The 13,754-nt window shown below is 47.5% G+C and overlaps 1 protein-coding gene across 1 annotated transcript; it reads left to right on the plus strand.

The window, feature by feature from the left end:
* Positions 1 to 2,353: 2,353 nt before the first annotated feature.
* Positions 2,354 to 13,021, plus strand: hunk (hormonally up-regulated Neu-associated kinase). The gene is made up of 9 exons (XM_018755111.2): positions 2,354 to 2,593; positions 5,250 to 5,542; positions 6,421 to 6,476; positions 6,887 to 7,022; positions 7,206 to 7,333; positions 9,779 to 9,905; positions 10,133 to 10,301; positions 10,821 to 10,971; positions 11,602 to 13,021. The coding sequence occupies exons 1-9, from the start codon at positions 2,354 to 2,356 to the stop codon at positions 12,210 to 12,212; spliced, it is 1,911 nt and encodes a 636-aa protein (XP_018610627.1). The 3' UTR covers positions 12,213 to 13,021.
* The last annotated feature ends 733 nt before the right edge of the window (positions 13,022 to 13,754 follow it).

The following is a 13,754-nucleotide window of genomic DNA, read 5'->3' on the forward strand; positions in this document are numbered from 1 at the left end:
GAGAATGGCGCGGTGCACGACGGGATTGCTGTAGTGTGACGTGCGTCCGTTGTGTGGCGCTGTTCTCATCTTTTGTTACAATTTCCTTTTCTGTGGAAAAAGATGTAGTTGCTGTATTTGCCAAGTTTGTAGCCGATTACAGTTTCTTATGAAGTTACGAAGTATACCGCGTATACTACACATTTATATAGGTATAGTATACGTGGTGCGTGAATAATATATGCATATGTGAGGGTTGGAAGACAGAGAGGGGCAAATATATATTTATGTCAGTTAATACACACACACACACACACACACACACACACACACACACACACACACACACACATTGTCTGAACCGCTTGTCCCATACGGGGTCGCGGGGAGCCGGAGCCTAACCCGGCAACACAGGGCACAAGGCTGGAGGGGGAGGGGACACACCCACGACGGGACGCCAGTCCGTCGCAAGGCACCCCAAGGGGGACTCGAACCCCCAGACCCACTGCGCCACCGCGCCCCCCTCAGTTAATATGAACAGCCAAAAAATAACGAGTTTACACTATTTTGTTGTTTATTTTTTTACTGGAATTAGTGTAACTAGACAAGTAATAAGATGTCTGACCCTTGTTCAGCTCCAAATACAACAGCTTAAATAAATATAACATGAATTTGAAATATTACACACAACTGAAGCTATAGTATACAGATATTCTTTTAGAATGACAATTTGGTGTCGCCCTCCTGGAGATTTAGGTAAATTATTAGCACACAAAGGAAACTTGAGAACAATGAAACATGCTGTCGCTGTGCGTCTGTAACATGAAATGCTGTCGCTAGATGGCGCTGCCTTTCTGCTTTGAGCAGCTTCGAAATTTGTAAACAAAGCTTGCGTCAAAATACATGTGCTTACACCGATTTCTGTTGTGTCTCGTGTGCTGCTTCGTAGCGCGGTGTGAAAATTGGCATCGCGTGTGAGATTCAACATTACAAACGCATATCACTGAACTGCGGTGCCAGTCAACAACTCATGGCTACATTTCAATTGCTGTCAAATTGACTGATCTTCGGGAAAACCAAATGACACGTGTTCTGTAACGCACATTTTTATCAGCCATGGACAGTCAGTTTATAAAGAATCCCTATTCACAGTGTTATTCAAATATTTACTTTTCGAATTAATTGTTACAGGTCCACCCCGCAGGACGAACAGTTCACATCAGCACACAGTGTTCTTTGTTCAAGTTATTTCCATGGACCATTCCTGACCGTTGCTTTAACGATGAAGTATAATATTTAATGCGAATTTAGGGCGCAGGTCGGAATCCCTTAGACTCCACATTTTCTTAGAAAAATGTTATAACTTTTCAATTCTGAACTCTGAATTCATTTTTTTTTTTGTGAAGGAGGAATACGGTCACATTTCTGCAGTGGGACCATAGTATTATTATTATTATGCAGAATAGTGAACACTTTACGTGTCTGCTCTAACATGTAATTAGACAGGTTCGTTGTAATCGAATAGAAATAACGAAGATGCGTTCAGTTCAAGCTGCCGCAGGAGTATGTTTTGGGTTAGGGTTAGGGGAATATGACAATGAATGTGAAAATCAAATGTGTGTAATACGTATGTATTCTATATTGCAGTGTGAAAAGTGACACACGGCCAGGTGTGAGAGTGAAGCTCAGAGTTTCTCTCCTACTCTCCTTTCTCTTTGTTGTCTTTGGGTTGGAAGGAGGGGATCCGGGGTGGAGGGGCTGAATGATTTACGAGCCTGGAGTGAGATCACATCTGCACCGTTTTTTTCCCTCCAAATAAGACACGCCTGCTCTCCGTCGCGGGAAACATTCAGTGGGAGCAACTGAACGAGTGTGGAGTCGCGCTTCTGTTCTGAGCAGCACAGTTACAGTTGGAAGAGCTCCGTTCGTTTACACGGAAGAACCTTTATTTGACATTTACTGTAGTCTTCTTCTACTATTACTACTACCACTGCTAATAATTATTCTAATAGTAATAACAATAGCTTTCTTAATAGTACGTGTTAGAAGCTGCTGCACGTGTCTAGGTAGAAACACCCCCTGCGTGCTCCTGGTCAGCCACGGATGCGCTCCTCACGCCACTCCGCTGACAGGTCGGCCAGTGAGCGTGTCCGAGGAGCGCGTGCTGTACAGTTTGCGCTGTTGCCCGAACAGGTGGCGCGTGTCCCGCGTACGTGCGTCAGGTACGGCGTATTAGGGACAGGGTGCGAGCGGAGGGGATTGCGGTGCGGATGTCCCGCGCTGACGGGTCTGATCCCCTCTGAGTGTGCGAGAGGAGAGCCACGCGCCTGCAGATCGCCGGGAGCGCGCGCGCCGGGCACACATCGACATCGCGATGCCCGCAGCTGACAGAGACGCGGCGGTGGACGGCCACCGACACGTGGGACAGAAAGCCACCGCGTGCGTGGGCACGGACACCCCGCTCCCCGCGCCTCTCGGCGGAGCTCCGTCCGGGGACATCCTGCGCAGTTTCTACCACACCAAGCGCGTGGGGAACTACCTGATTGGCAGGAAGCTGGGAGAGGGCTCCTTCGCCAAGGTGCGCGAGGGTCTCCACGCCATGACCGGAGAAAAGGTGGGTTTCCGACCGTCAACAGGTTGCGATCACAAAGGCAGGGACGTGCAGTGTGGGTCTAGATGGGGTAGCAAGAGCGCGAGTGAGACCTGTTGGGGCTCAAAGTGTCCCTCGCAACTGGGGCGGCGCGGTGAGCAGTGTGATGCTCCTCACACACATTGAGGTGCTCACACACGCACACCCACCTGTCTTTGTGCACACGGCTGATACGCGGGAATGACACTTACAAAGAAACATGAATCACTTTTCAGTCATCAGCGAGTCTTAGAAAACATTGGTGTCGTTGGGGCTGATATCGTGGTGGTTGGAGCTGCTGCCTTTGAATCCGAAGGTCGCAGGTTCGACTCTCACCTCTGCTTACAGTACTTATTCTATCCTGTTGCGCCACTAAAATCACTTAGTATAAATGGGTAAATAACTGAAGTGGCTTTGGAGAAAAGCTTCAGCTAAACGAATTATCTTAGTGCTGTTTCTGTTGCTTAGTTAATGAATTTTTGATGAGACTTATTGTTACTGATGATCACACTGGTGCAGACCGGAGGTGTTCTTCCTGTCATCTGCGAAGCTCTGCGCTCGTGACACGATGCGCTCGGCACGAGGGCCGTCACCGTGGGGCGGTGTGTGTGTGTGTGTGTGTGTGTGTGTGTGTGTGTGTGTGTGTGTGTGTGTGAGACGGCGCCGCTCTGCCTCCCACTTCAGCGCTCCGTGGCGCGCGGCTTCCCGGGGTGTGTGAACTAATCGCTGATTAGCCCAGAGAAAGTGACCCCCCTGCGAACCGAGAGACGATCTTTTCGAACCCGTGTAATCGTAATCCCAGCCCCTGGAGCATCAGACAGGTGGCGTAGTATTTAAAACGCTCGTACAGTGTGAGGTTCCCGGTTCGAACCCTCCTTCTGCCGTACCGTAGTACCCTTGATCAAGGTGTTTAACCTGAACTAGCAGAGTAAGGTACCCTGCGGTACCATAAATAGACAGTCGAAATTAATCAGTCTGAGGCGAGTTAAGCAAAGACCTCCGCTAAAAAAAGGTTAAAGACAGAAATGACTGGAGCTACACAAGAGACGTTCGCTGATCATCGTCGCTGCTCGCGCAGCGCTCTCCAGAAGAGACCCCTGTCACGCGCGAGGGGCGCGAGGCTGGGAGAGCGAGTCCGTTTCCCGCCCGTCTCGTCTCGTCTCGTCCCGCCGGCGCCCCCGCTGGATACTTTCCGCCTTTGTTAGGCTTTCCTCCCCTCTGTCCGTCCCTTATCCAATTTGCATATGTGAAAACAAGGCGTTGTGTCTTTCTGTGTGACCTGGAATTCCTGTTTCGCATATAATAAAGGATTAGCCCCTCACCCCCTCCGCACTGTGGCTGTGGGAAGAAGAAGCGCTCTCCCTCTCACACACACACACACACACTCACGCCCGGTGATGCAAACCTCAGAAATCACTCAGCGTGTTTTCCTTAAAATCGCCGCCACCCCGCCTTCCTCCTCGTCTCCGATTCTCCTCCTCCTCCTTCTCCCAGCTCACATCACCAGGAGCAGCGAATGAGCTGAAGAGAGGGTGTGTGTGTGTGTGTGTGTGTGTGTGTGTGTGTGTGTATCTGGGAGGGGGGGTATGGAGGCAGGGTGTGGTGGGAGGGTAGCACATGCTGCTGGAGGTATGTGAACACATCTAACCCAGTTTCTTGCAGTCCCTTTGTCTGAAGAGCAGTAAACAAGGCGTCGCTCCATGGACTGTATGCCCCACCCCCCATGACAGTAGCTCAGGGCACCAGTGTGTCACACTGATATTTGGGGTAGCTCATCAAGTTGGGGGTTGTCCTTCATGTTCCGTCTCCCTGTTCTCCGTTCTTTGGTTGATGTCATTGTCTCGGTTGTTTCCCTGGGATTCTATTCGCCCATCGTACTCACGTGAAAGACGGCATTTTTGGACGAGATGGACGATAAACTGTAAGATCGCGGGTAAAATACAAATGGATGAAGTTGCATGGTGCATATCTCGATTTGAACAGATCCTCTCCTTCCGCCCACCGTGAGATGTGAAGTTCAGATGGCTTCTCGATATGGGCATTTTCTCGGTGCTCCGCATCTCTGGGGTATTTCGTGTGGCCAGCCTTGATTCTTTGGGGTTCTGTTAAGGGTTAGCCAGGCAAATGGGTTGAACAAACAAGCCATTTGGGGTTTGCTCCTGCAACGTGAGCCTGTCACTCAGGTCAGTTTGCTTTTCCAAAGCACCCCGCCCCCCTACATGTGTGCATACACCCAGTGACATTAACCCCGCGGGGCCCCAGCGTACGCTACCGACCCTCACTGCTCGTTTGGCACGTCTAAGACAGACTGTGACACGAGACTCCATGGCTTCGCATGCGTGACGCTGGGCAAAGCGGTGCCTTCGCTGCTGTTCATTGGCTGCTCTGGTGGCCAATCACAGACCGCTCTGCATGGTGGCCAATGATACGATATTTACATGGTGGCTACGCTTCCCCTATCGACGCGTGAGGCGTGCCCAGCCTGTGTTGCCATGTGCTCTTTCTGTTTTACAAACTGGACCATATTCCTCTTGCATCCTTAAGCAGCTCATGGATTGATCATTCCTCAGAGTTGGCGGCTTGGAGATGACCTCATCTGATGAGCTCACTCTCATGCCCCCCCCCCCCCACTCTGTTTCAGGTGGCTGTGAAGGTTATTGACAAGCGGAAAGCAAAGAAGGACTCATATGTGACAAAGAACCTGCGAAGGGAAGGCCAGATACAGCAGATGATTCGCCACCCAAACATCACACAGCTGCTGGACATCCTGGAGACAGAGAACAGCTACTACCTGGTGATGGAGCTGTGCCCCGGGGGGAACCTCATGAATCGCATCTATGAGAAGAAGCGTCTGGAGGAGAAGGAGGCCCAGAAGTATGTCCGGCAGCTAGTTATGGCCGTGGAGCATCTGCACCGGGCGGGTGTGGTGCACAGGTAAAGGCCATCCCCAACACACACACACACACACACACACACAGTCACACACACGTGCTCTTGCCACACAGTCACTCATTAAGGAACACAGTTCATTACCCATGCACATGTGCAGACAAATATCTCGTATACCAAACAAATCGCAAACAAATATATTTACATGTCATGTCATCATGTACACAGATTTGTGCTCTTCTCCCCCAAGTTCTCAGTTACTTCACAGGAACTTGGTCATCCACAAGTTGTAATCTTTCTCAGACTGCTTACTTCCACTGAAAAGCACACTTGGCCCTCAAAATCCATCTGCTCTGCACCGAGTAACAAGTAACGGAGAGGGGCAGTTTTCGGTAAAGGATAAATCACTGCACCCGGTGAAATTTGGATAGCATTCCTGTACAGGATGCTGCAACAATCTGGCCCTTGTGAGTCCGTGTGACAGGGGACAATGTCTCCATTGTAGCGCAGAGACAGTTCATGCTTTCCACACAAACTAAATTTGGAAAGTGTGCTTGTTGCCGCCACAGCATCAATTGGGTCCCTTAAGTGAAGATGCTGTTGATTACCCCGAATGGTCTTCTTGGCAGTGTTTTTCCTGGGGTCATCCCAGGCTTGTCCTACCATTGCCAGGAAGTGAGGATTTAAATTTGGAAGGCAGGGATGATAGAAATTCTAGTCATGAATGAGCAGTGGGTGTGGGACAAATAAATATGTTTTGAGTTTTGGAAATATAAATAAAAAGTAGGTTGGTGCGTTCTTCATACCTTCCAGCATGTTCCCAAAAATAGGACAGCCTGCCCCCAAAACAGTTTTGTTGTTTGCTTGAGACTTGCGGATTTATCTAACATCCCACTTGATGTTTTTTTTTTTTTTTTTTGCAGAGACCTGAAGATAGAGAACCTTCTTCTTGACGAAAACAACAACATAAAACTCATAGGTAATCCAATAGTTTAATTTGTGTCTTGAATCCTGGAAGCCAGATTTTTGTAATGACGTGCGGAAGTACATAAGATTCGGTCAGGCTGTTTAGCAGATGGCTTTGACACAGTGACGAACGAAAGACTCAATTAGCGTTAAACAGAGTCAAGGAAAGGAAAGCTTAGCCAAGATGACCAGCTAATAAGTCCCCCATTAAAACCCTTAATAAAAATCTTCGCACCTTGATGCGAGACACCTGTAGCAGAGAGCTGGTCATTGTAACACAGGTGTTAACTGTGGCCAACAGGTTCACCACTGAACACCAACACTGTAAGTGTGGGAGGGAGGTGCTATAGCTGGTGCTGTGGACTCCGAGAACCAGTCCATTCTCACACCCTCTTCTCCCTCCATTTCTCGGCGCCTCTCTAGATTTTGGCCTGAGCAACTGTGCCGGGATCCTGGGCTACTCGGACCCGTTTAGCACGCAGTGCGGCAGCCCGGCGTACGCTGCGCCAGAACTCCTGTCCCGGAAGAAGTACGGCCCCAAAGTGGACGTCTGGTCCATGTGAGTGCCCCGGGAACGGTCTCCGGTCGACGTGCTTTATTGTTTTAGCGTTTACCAAACGCTGCAAACGAAATTCAGATGGAAATGATGTCGAGCTTAAAAAAGTTCACTCCGTCGAAGAGGCAAAAAACATTGGTTCAGTGTAAATTTGTAAGTAGAAATATCTCTTTTGCGCTGCTCCAGAGGGGTGAACATGTACGCCATGCTGACTGGTACCCTCCCCTTCACGGTGGAGCCCTTCAACCTTCGTGCTCTGCACCAGAAGATGGTGGACAAGGAGATGAACCCCCTGCCACCAGAACTGTCCTCAGGTACTTTACTGCCTACATTTACATTCCCATGTACATTTATTCATTTAGCAGATGCTTTTCTCCAAAGCGACGTACATCTCATAGAAAATACAGTGTGTTCATTACATGAGCAGAAAGAGAGACTCGGATGCAGATGCGTGATTCTTAAATGCAGTCAGTTTGTTTCTTTCCGCCGTATGAACCGATGTTCATCACACGAGTAGCTGCACAAAACTTTATCCGAATATCGGCAGTTCCTTCCTAGTAATTTTTTTTCTCTTTTATATATATGTGCAAACATTTACGTGTGCTTACCTGCACACTGCACTGCACTGCACCTGTACCTTGGTACACGGAGCACCAGGTGACACACCTCCACGGAGGTGGTCATAAACACACAGCCGTCCACTTACGCACAGGTCACCGAACAGGACGGGTTCGCTTGCCAAAAGGAAGCGCAACCTTGTCTCCAGTCATCCATGAAAAGTTCAGTTAAGAAAAGTCAACAGCCCCGGATAGGACTGTGACTAAACCGTGTGAGCGGCTCTGGAACCGCGTCTCACATTCGGATCGAGGAGGAAACGTCTCTGTTTGTCTTTTGTATTTTCGTGCGCTGGGACAGGAAGGCACTCTGTTGGTGTGCTCTGCCTCTCGCTGTTAGAGATGATGGTCTTTGCGATAGGTGGAGCAGATTGGAGATAGGCCAGATACTGTAGCGCGGGTCCTAATGAAGTTTCAAGATTTATTGTCGCTTATTTTATCAAATATTTATTTATTAAATATCGTATATTCGACGAATACGGTGAATACGATCTTGTGTTAGTTTTCTCTTCCGACGGTATTGTACAATGGGGGATGGGAAATATGGGGGGGCAGTGGAGGGTTTTAAACTACACGCACGCACACACACACACACACACACACACATTGACTGAAACCGCTGGTCCCGAGCGGGGTCGTGGCAACCTGGAGCCTAACCCGGCCACACAGGGCACAGGGCTGGAGGGGGAGGGGACACACCCAGGATGGGGTGTAAACCAACAAGAAACAAAATAAGACAGCAGTGCAAAGACAAAACAGTACAATTGTGCAAAGTCAGGATAATCGGAAACAATAGGACACTTCACAGTACCGGGTATGTAACACAGAAAATGGACATTTCCATCTTCGTCAGCACATTGTCGAAGATATTCTGTTTCACGGCGTTTCAAGTTGCTCCTTCCGTGGGAAGGTCTTGCATTTTGAAAACCAGTTGCTACAGCGAGATGTTCTGTCTCGACAGACTCGCCCTTTGATACCAGCAGCTGTTTGAGTGCAGAATTAACACCGCTCTAAAATTTGGGGGGCAGCGTAGTGGTTAGAGCTGCTACCTTTGCGCCCAAAGGTCACAGGTTTGAGTATTACCTCCAGCTGTGGAACCGGTGAGCAACTTACTCTCAATTGCTGCAGGAAAATTACCCGGCTGTATAAAGGGATAAATAATTTTAAGTACCTTTGGAGAAAAGCATCAGATAAATGTAAAGGTGTCTCTACGTACCATCTCTGTTCAGCTGGACATTTCTTTTGTCTTTCTTTCTAGATGTATTTTAAGTTAAAGGTGTGAACCCAAATTGTGAAATATGGAGAGCCACTTGTTGGCGTGACTGATTCCAGCATTTAGAGCTTACGTTTATATTTACGTTTACATTTATTCAGTTAGCAGATGGTTTTCTCCAAAGCGACTTAGGGCAGAGTGAAAGGCTGACTGTGATATCTCAGCAGCACAGCAGCTGACTTTCTCCAGCTCTTCTCAAAGTAAAGGCAGTAAATTCAGCTCCAGCCCAAACCCCACATCTAGAAACTTCCCCACTTTTAAACTTAATTTTCAAGGCAATGTCGTGAGGCTGACCTTTGGGCAGTTGCGTTTGGTAGCATCCCCCCTTCCTGTGTGTGTGCTAATTATAAGAACCACAGGGGAACTATAACACGTTCAATCTGGAGTTTCGATTTAAATTAAAGCAGCTGAAGAGTTGCATTCAGCATAGTGGTTAGAGCTGCACTGCCCTTGAGTAAGGTACTTACCCTATACTGGCCCAAGTAATTATTATCCAGTTACATAAACTTAATATTGTACACTGCTTAGGAGAGAAGAGTCAGCTAACTGAATACATGGAAATTTAAGTATCCATTGGACAGGAAATGGTTAAACACCTGTGTTTACTTTAATCAGATGTAATCTCTTTACAGTAATCATCACTGAGTTATAACTCTGAATAAGATTAGTGTTGCATAACTAACTAATAAAGCATAATGCTAATCACATCCATTCTAGACAGGCTTGATTGGAATGTGTCTGAGAACAATAAGATAATGCCCTTCCCTATAATAGGGAAGTTCCTATTGCCTCAGATTTTAGAAGCATTACAGGTTACCGGGTCATTTCTTATGGCTGTTGCAGTTTCTTAATATGTTCTGCCCTCTCCACAGCTGCTGTTCACCTCTTAAAGAACCTTCTGGAACCTGACCCCAACAAGAGGCCCAATATCCACCAGGTGATGTCTGACTCATGGCTGCAGCTGGGGAACCCACAGACTGGGACCCCGTACCTGAACAGGTAAGTGAGAGGCACCAGATGACCACGATAACCAAAGAGTAAAACCAGGTACCTTTAAAGTAACCGAGGCTCTACACTGAATTTTATTTTCTCACAGCACCAATAAAATTATGGTGGTGGTATTTTAAAGGTACATGGTACCAAGTGACCCAATACCAAGTGTGTGCGTATTAGCCATTGGCAGGAGCCCAGGTCCACACACTGAGCATCTCTCCCATTTGGCTCAGGATCCACATCGAGGAGATCAACCACACGGTGCTCCTGCACATGACCGAGAAGATGGGCTACAAACACAGTGAGGTCCTGAGTGCCGTGCTCACCAATAGAGCCTGCCACACGCTGGCTGTCTACTTCCTGCTCAACAACAAGATGAGGAGACTGTCCAAGGAGTACCGGGTCAGTGGCTCATCACATGAGGGATCTCCTCCATCAGTTTGACTCTCCCTGCGCTGCTTTCTGAATTAAGCTGATGACCGAGACCTTGTGCCAATGAGCGTAACCATTTAACTGTCTTTTTCTCACTGATGTATGGATGAGTGACCCGTGTAAGTAGTGTATCTAGCAGTGTAAGTCACCGCGGTGAATAAGGTGTGTGGGCTGATCACGCTACATAGAGTTCACTGGAAGTCGCTTTGGAGAAAAGCATCTGCTAAATAAATAAATTTAAATGTAAATGCTTCTCTAAAGTGGCACAAAAAATTACTGAAATGTGCTGGACTTAAATAATATTTCCTCCAGAAAATACCAAAAAAGGGATGGTCTCTTCATGTTTAAACTAAATAAATGCCGATAAGGTCCCCTGCATGCAAGACAGTGACCCTCTGTGACCTCTTGACAAGCTAATAATGTCAAGACTAGACTATCAATAATGACGGATAATAGGAGCTGATGTTTTTTCTTGTTCTTTTATGGTAGGAGAAGGAGGTAATGGAGAAGGACAAGAAGCCGGAACTGTTTCAGACCCACTGGAGGAAGCGCATCGAGAAAATCACCATCCCCCCCAAGCAGACACCCATCTACCTGGCCATCAGCAAGGGCCCCACCAAGGACAAGAAACAGAAAACAGGTTAGCTGCAGACACGCTATGAAATCGGAGGGCCTGTCACGTGGTGTAGCAGTTATGGGACTTCTGATCCAAAGGGCTGCAGGTTCAAAGTTCCGTCTCAGTGTATGGGGAATTACAACCATGTAAGCTGGTTAACCAAAGTCATGTAAAATAATCCTCCATAGTCATGTGGTTAGGAGACGCTCTGCAAGTCTTTTCTTTACGAAAGAGAAGCGGGAAGGACATTTCTCAGTCCGTTCTGAATAATATATGACCGCTACCAAAAAACGTTACCGTTCTCTGTGGAGAGAATGTAATTAGAGCTTGAAGATACACGCTTTAAATTCATCCTCAATGACACACAAGTCAGAAATGCAGGAAATTTCAAATGTAAAGTTTTGTTTAAAATAGAACATTAAATAAGGAATAAACCACAGGGAAAACAAAGACAAACATTTACGGTACTAAGAAACACAACTGGATATTGTTGCCAATGTTATGATCACCAGATTAGATACTGGGAAGTCATTGTTCTGAGTGTAAGGGGATAAAACCACATTGTGGGATAAGATGTCTGACAAACATTGTTTGGAATAAGAAGAATAAAACCACATTGTGAAATAGACGGGTAAAGAGTTCTCCTCTTTTTAGGTCTCCTCCGCTCCATCACGGGTGGCAAGAGTTTGAACCTTGGTCCTGGTGGTAGCGTAGCCTCCTCTTCCCTGGAGTACTTGGAGATACACCCTCTATTTCCCCGCACGCCGCTGCCAATCAGACGGCTGGAGACGCACCAGCCAGTGAGCGAGAGCTCTGGCACGGGGGGAGTGGACGCTCCGGCTCCTAGTCTCGCAACGCACTCCTGGGACTCGGCCACCGGGGGGCAGAGCGATGTGCCGCCGCTTGCCACGCCCTGGCAGAAACATCCCAACAGCGCCTTCTCCCCACTCCGCCAGCCCGCTTTGCCATCGGACAACTCCTACCTGAAGAAGGCCACCATCCCCAGCCCACCCGTGCTAATTGTGGCCCCTCAGCCTAAGAAGGGCTCCACCAAGTCAGACTGCACCTCCTCCCCAGAGTCTGGCGACAGCCCACCAGCAGATCCAGAGAGCCCCCAGCACCGGAGCAAGTTCCCCTCAATGGGCATGGGGCAAATCCTGAAGAAACGCAACCCCCCCTTCGGCTTTCGGGGTGAACCATCCCTGGAAATGGAATCAGTTGCGCCGCCTCCCTACCACATGCAGACTCTCAAGACTCTGTGTTGATGCATTTCGGGAGACTGTGCCCTGTCCTGCCCTGCCCTGTCCTGCCCTGTCCCTAATTCTCCTCACCATTTATTACGGGCCAAAATTCTGTTCAACTCTTCTCCATGTCGGCAAGCGAAGCAGGCAGGAAGGTACATGGTGTGTTTTTCTTCTTCGTCTTCATCGTCATTCCCGATTCAGATTAGACACGGGACCCACAGTTTAACATTAAGAAAAAAATCCAGATTCAAGGACTGGTCCTTTGTAGATACCTGCACGTTAGTCCAGACCTCTTTCGAACCCCGCTCATTTTTAGCTTTCCTAAATGTACATTATGCATTCAGGGATAGCACGGTGCTTCTTGTCAATGTCATCACCACTACGGAAAGAGACACTGTGAGACATAACCGACCATTCCTCAAGCAGCGGACCTTATGTGACCTCGGGTCACCACCTGGCATGGGAAAGGAGAACACCTCGAGAGCAGGGCGTTCGTTTTTTTTACTGCTGTTTTCAGTGCTTCCAGAAATGAGAATTTTGTTGACCGGAATGAAGAGCTGCACAAATGTCGTTTTTTTTTGTGTGTGATATTGTTGCAGTGTCACAAATGCTGTCACTTTTTCACCGAATGTTTTCTGTCTCCTGGTGCTAGCCAGGGCCTCCAGACTCTTTGTCGAAATGTTTTCTTCACACGCTCCTTGTATGCAGCTGGATCTCAGATGGGACGGCACATGCAGAATGCCCCGCCCGCACAGGGGAGAGCCTTAAGCCAACCGGAGATGAAGCAGTGTTGCTCAGCAGAGGAATGACCAGCAAAGTTTGAGACAATGTCCCTGAGTGCTGCTGGGGACACACTGCATAACAGTCATCATAAACACATGATGCAATATACCTCCAGTGTGTATTCTCCTCCAGCTAAAAGGAAAAAAAACTGCATGTCTTTATATACTTCATGTAATTCCAAAAAGCCTTAAAATGTGATCTTTTGTGCAAGAAAGAAAACTCTGCATTCCGTTGTAATTCCATGAAACCCATGATCTTCGACTTTACTGTGTTATAATTCATAAAATGTATGTTTTCCAGACAGCAGTTTTCCTTATGCAGAATATTGCCCAGAAGCTTCATCAGAAAACAGTTTGTGAATAAGGGAGAAACTGCTGTCCTCTCGTCCCATTTGAAAGTTGTTTTATTGTAAATTTGAAATTGAGCAACTGTGGGGCTGCATTTGTAATCAAAACATTGCAGAGTCCCAGAAGGAGGCCTGCTGTTTTACCCCAGAGACAGTAAACTGGACTGGAATTGCTCTAGTGAAAAAATGTTTCAAAAGGTTAAAATGTAAAACTGTAAACTATGTATGAAGACTGTTTTAGGCAGAAGTGTCTTCCAAAAAAGTAAAATAATAACAATAGTAATAATAAATGTGCATACTAGCTGCAGGATTACTTCATCATAGTAGTTTTCACTGTGTAAAATGTACTGCTTATTGCTGTTATTTTTGCACACACACTATTGTTTACTGCTGAGGTTTTGTATGTTTGTCAAACTGCGTATAACTGTTGCATG

Source organism: Scleropages formosus, chromosome 4 (assembly GCF_900964775.1).
Source record: "Scleropages formosus chromosome 4, fSclFor1.1, whole genome shotgun sequence".
NCBI classification, from domain to species: Eukaryota; Metazoa; Chordata; class Actinopteri; order Osteoglossiformes; family Osteoglossidae; genus Scleropages; species Scleropages formosus.

What these genes read in the sequence shown, in the direction of transcription:
- hunk (XM_018755111.2), top strand. Translation starts at nt 2,354, where the DNA reads ATGCCCGCAGCTGACAGAGACGCGGCGGTGGACGGCCACCGACACGTG. An exon ending in GGGACCCCGTACCTGAACAG is followed by an intron (nt 9,906 to 10,132) that starts GTAAGTGAGAGG and finishes CATTTGGCTCAG; the next exon opens with GATCCACATCGAGGAGATCA. An exon ending in GGACAAGAAACAGAAAACAG is followed by an intron (nt 10,972 to 11,601) that starts GTTAGCTGCAGA and finishes TCCTCTTTTTAG; the next exon opens with GTCTCCTCCGCTCCATCACG.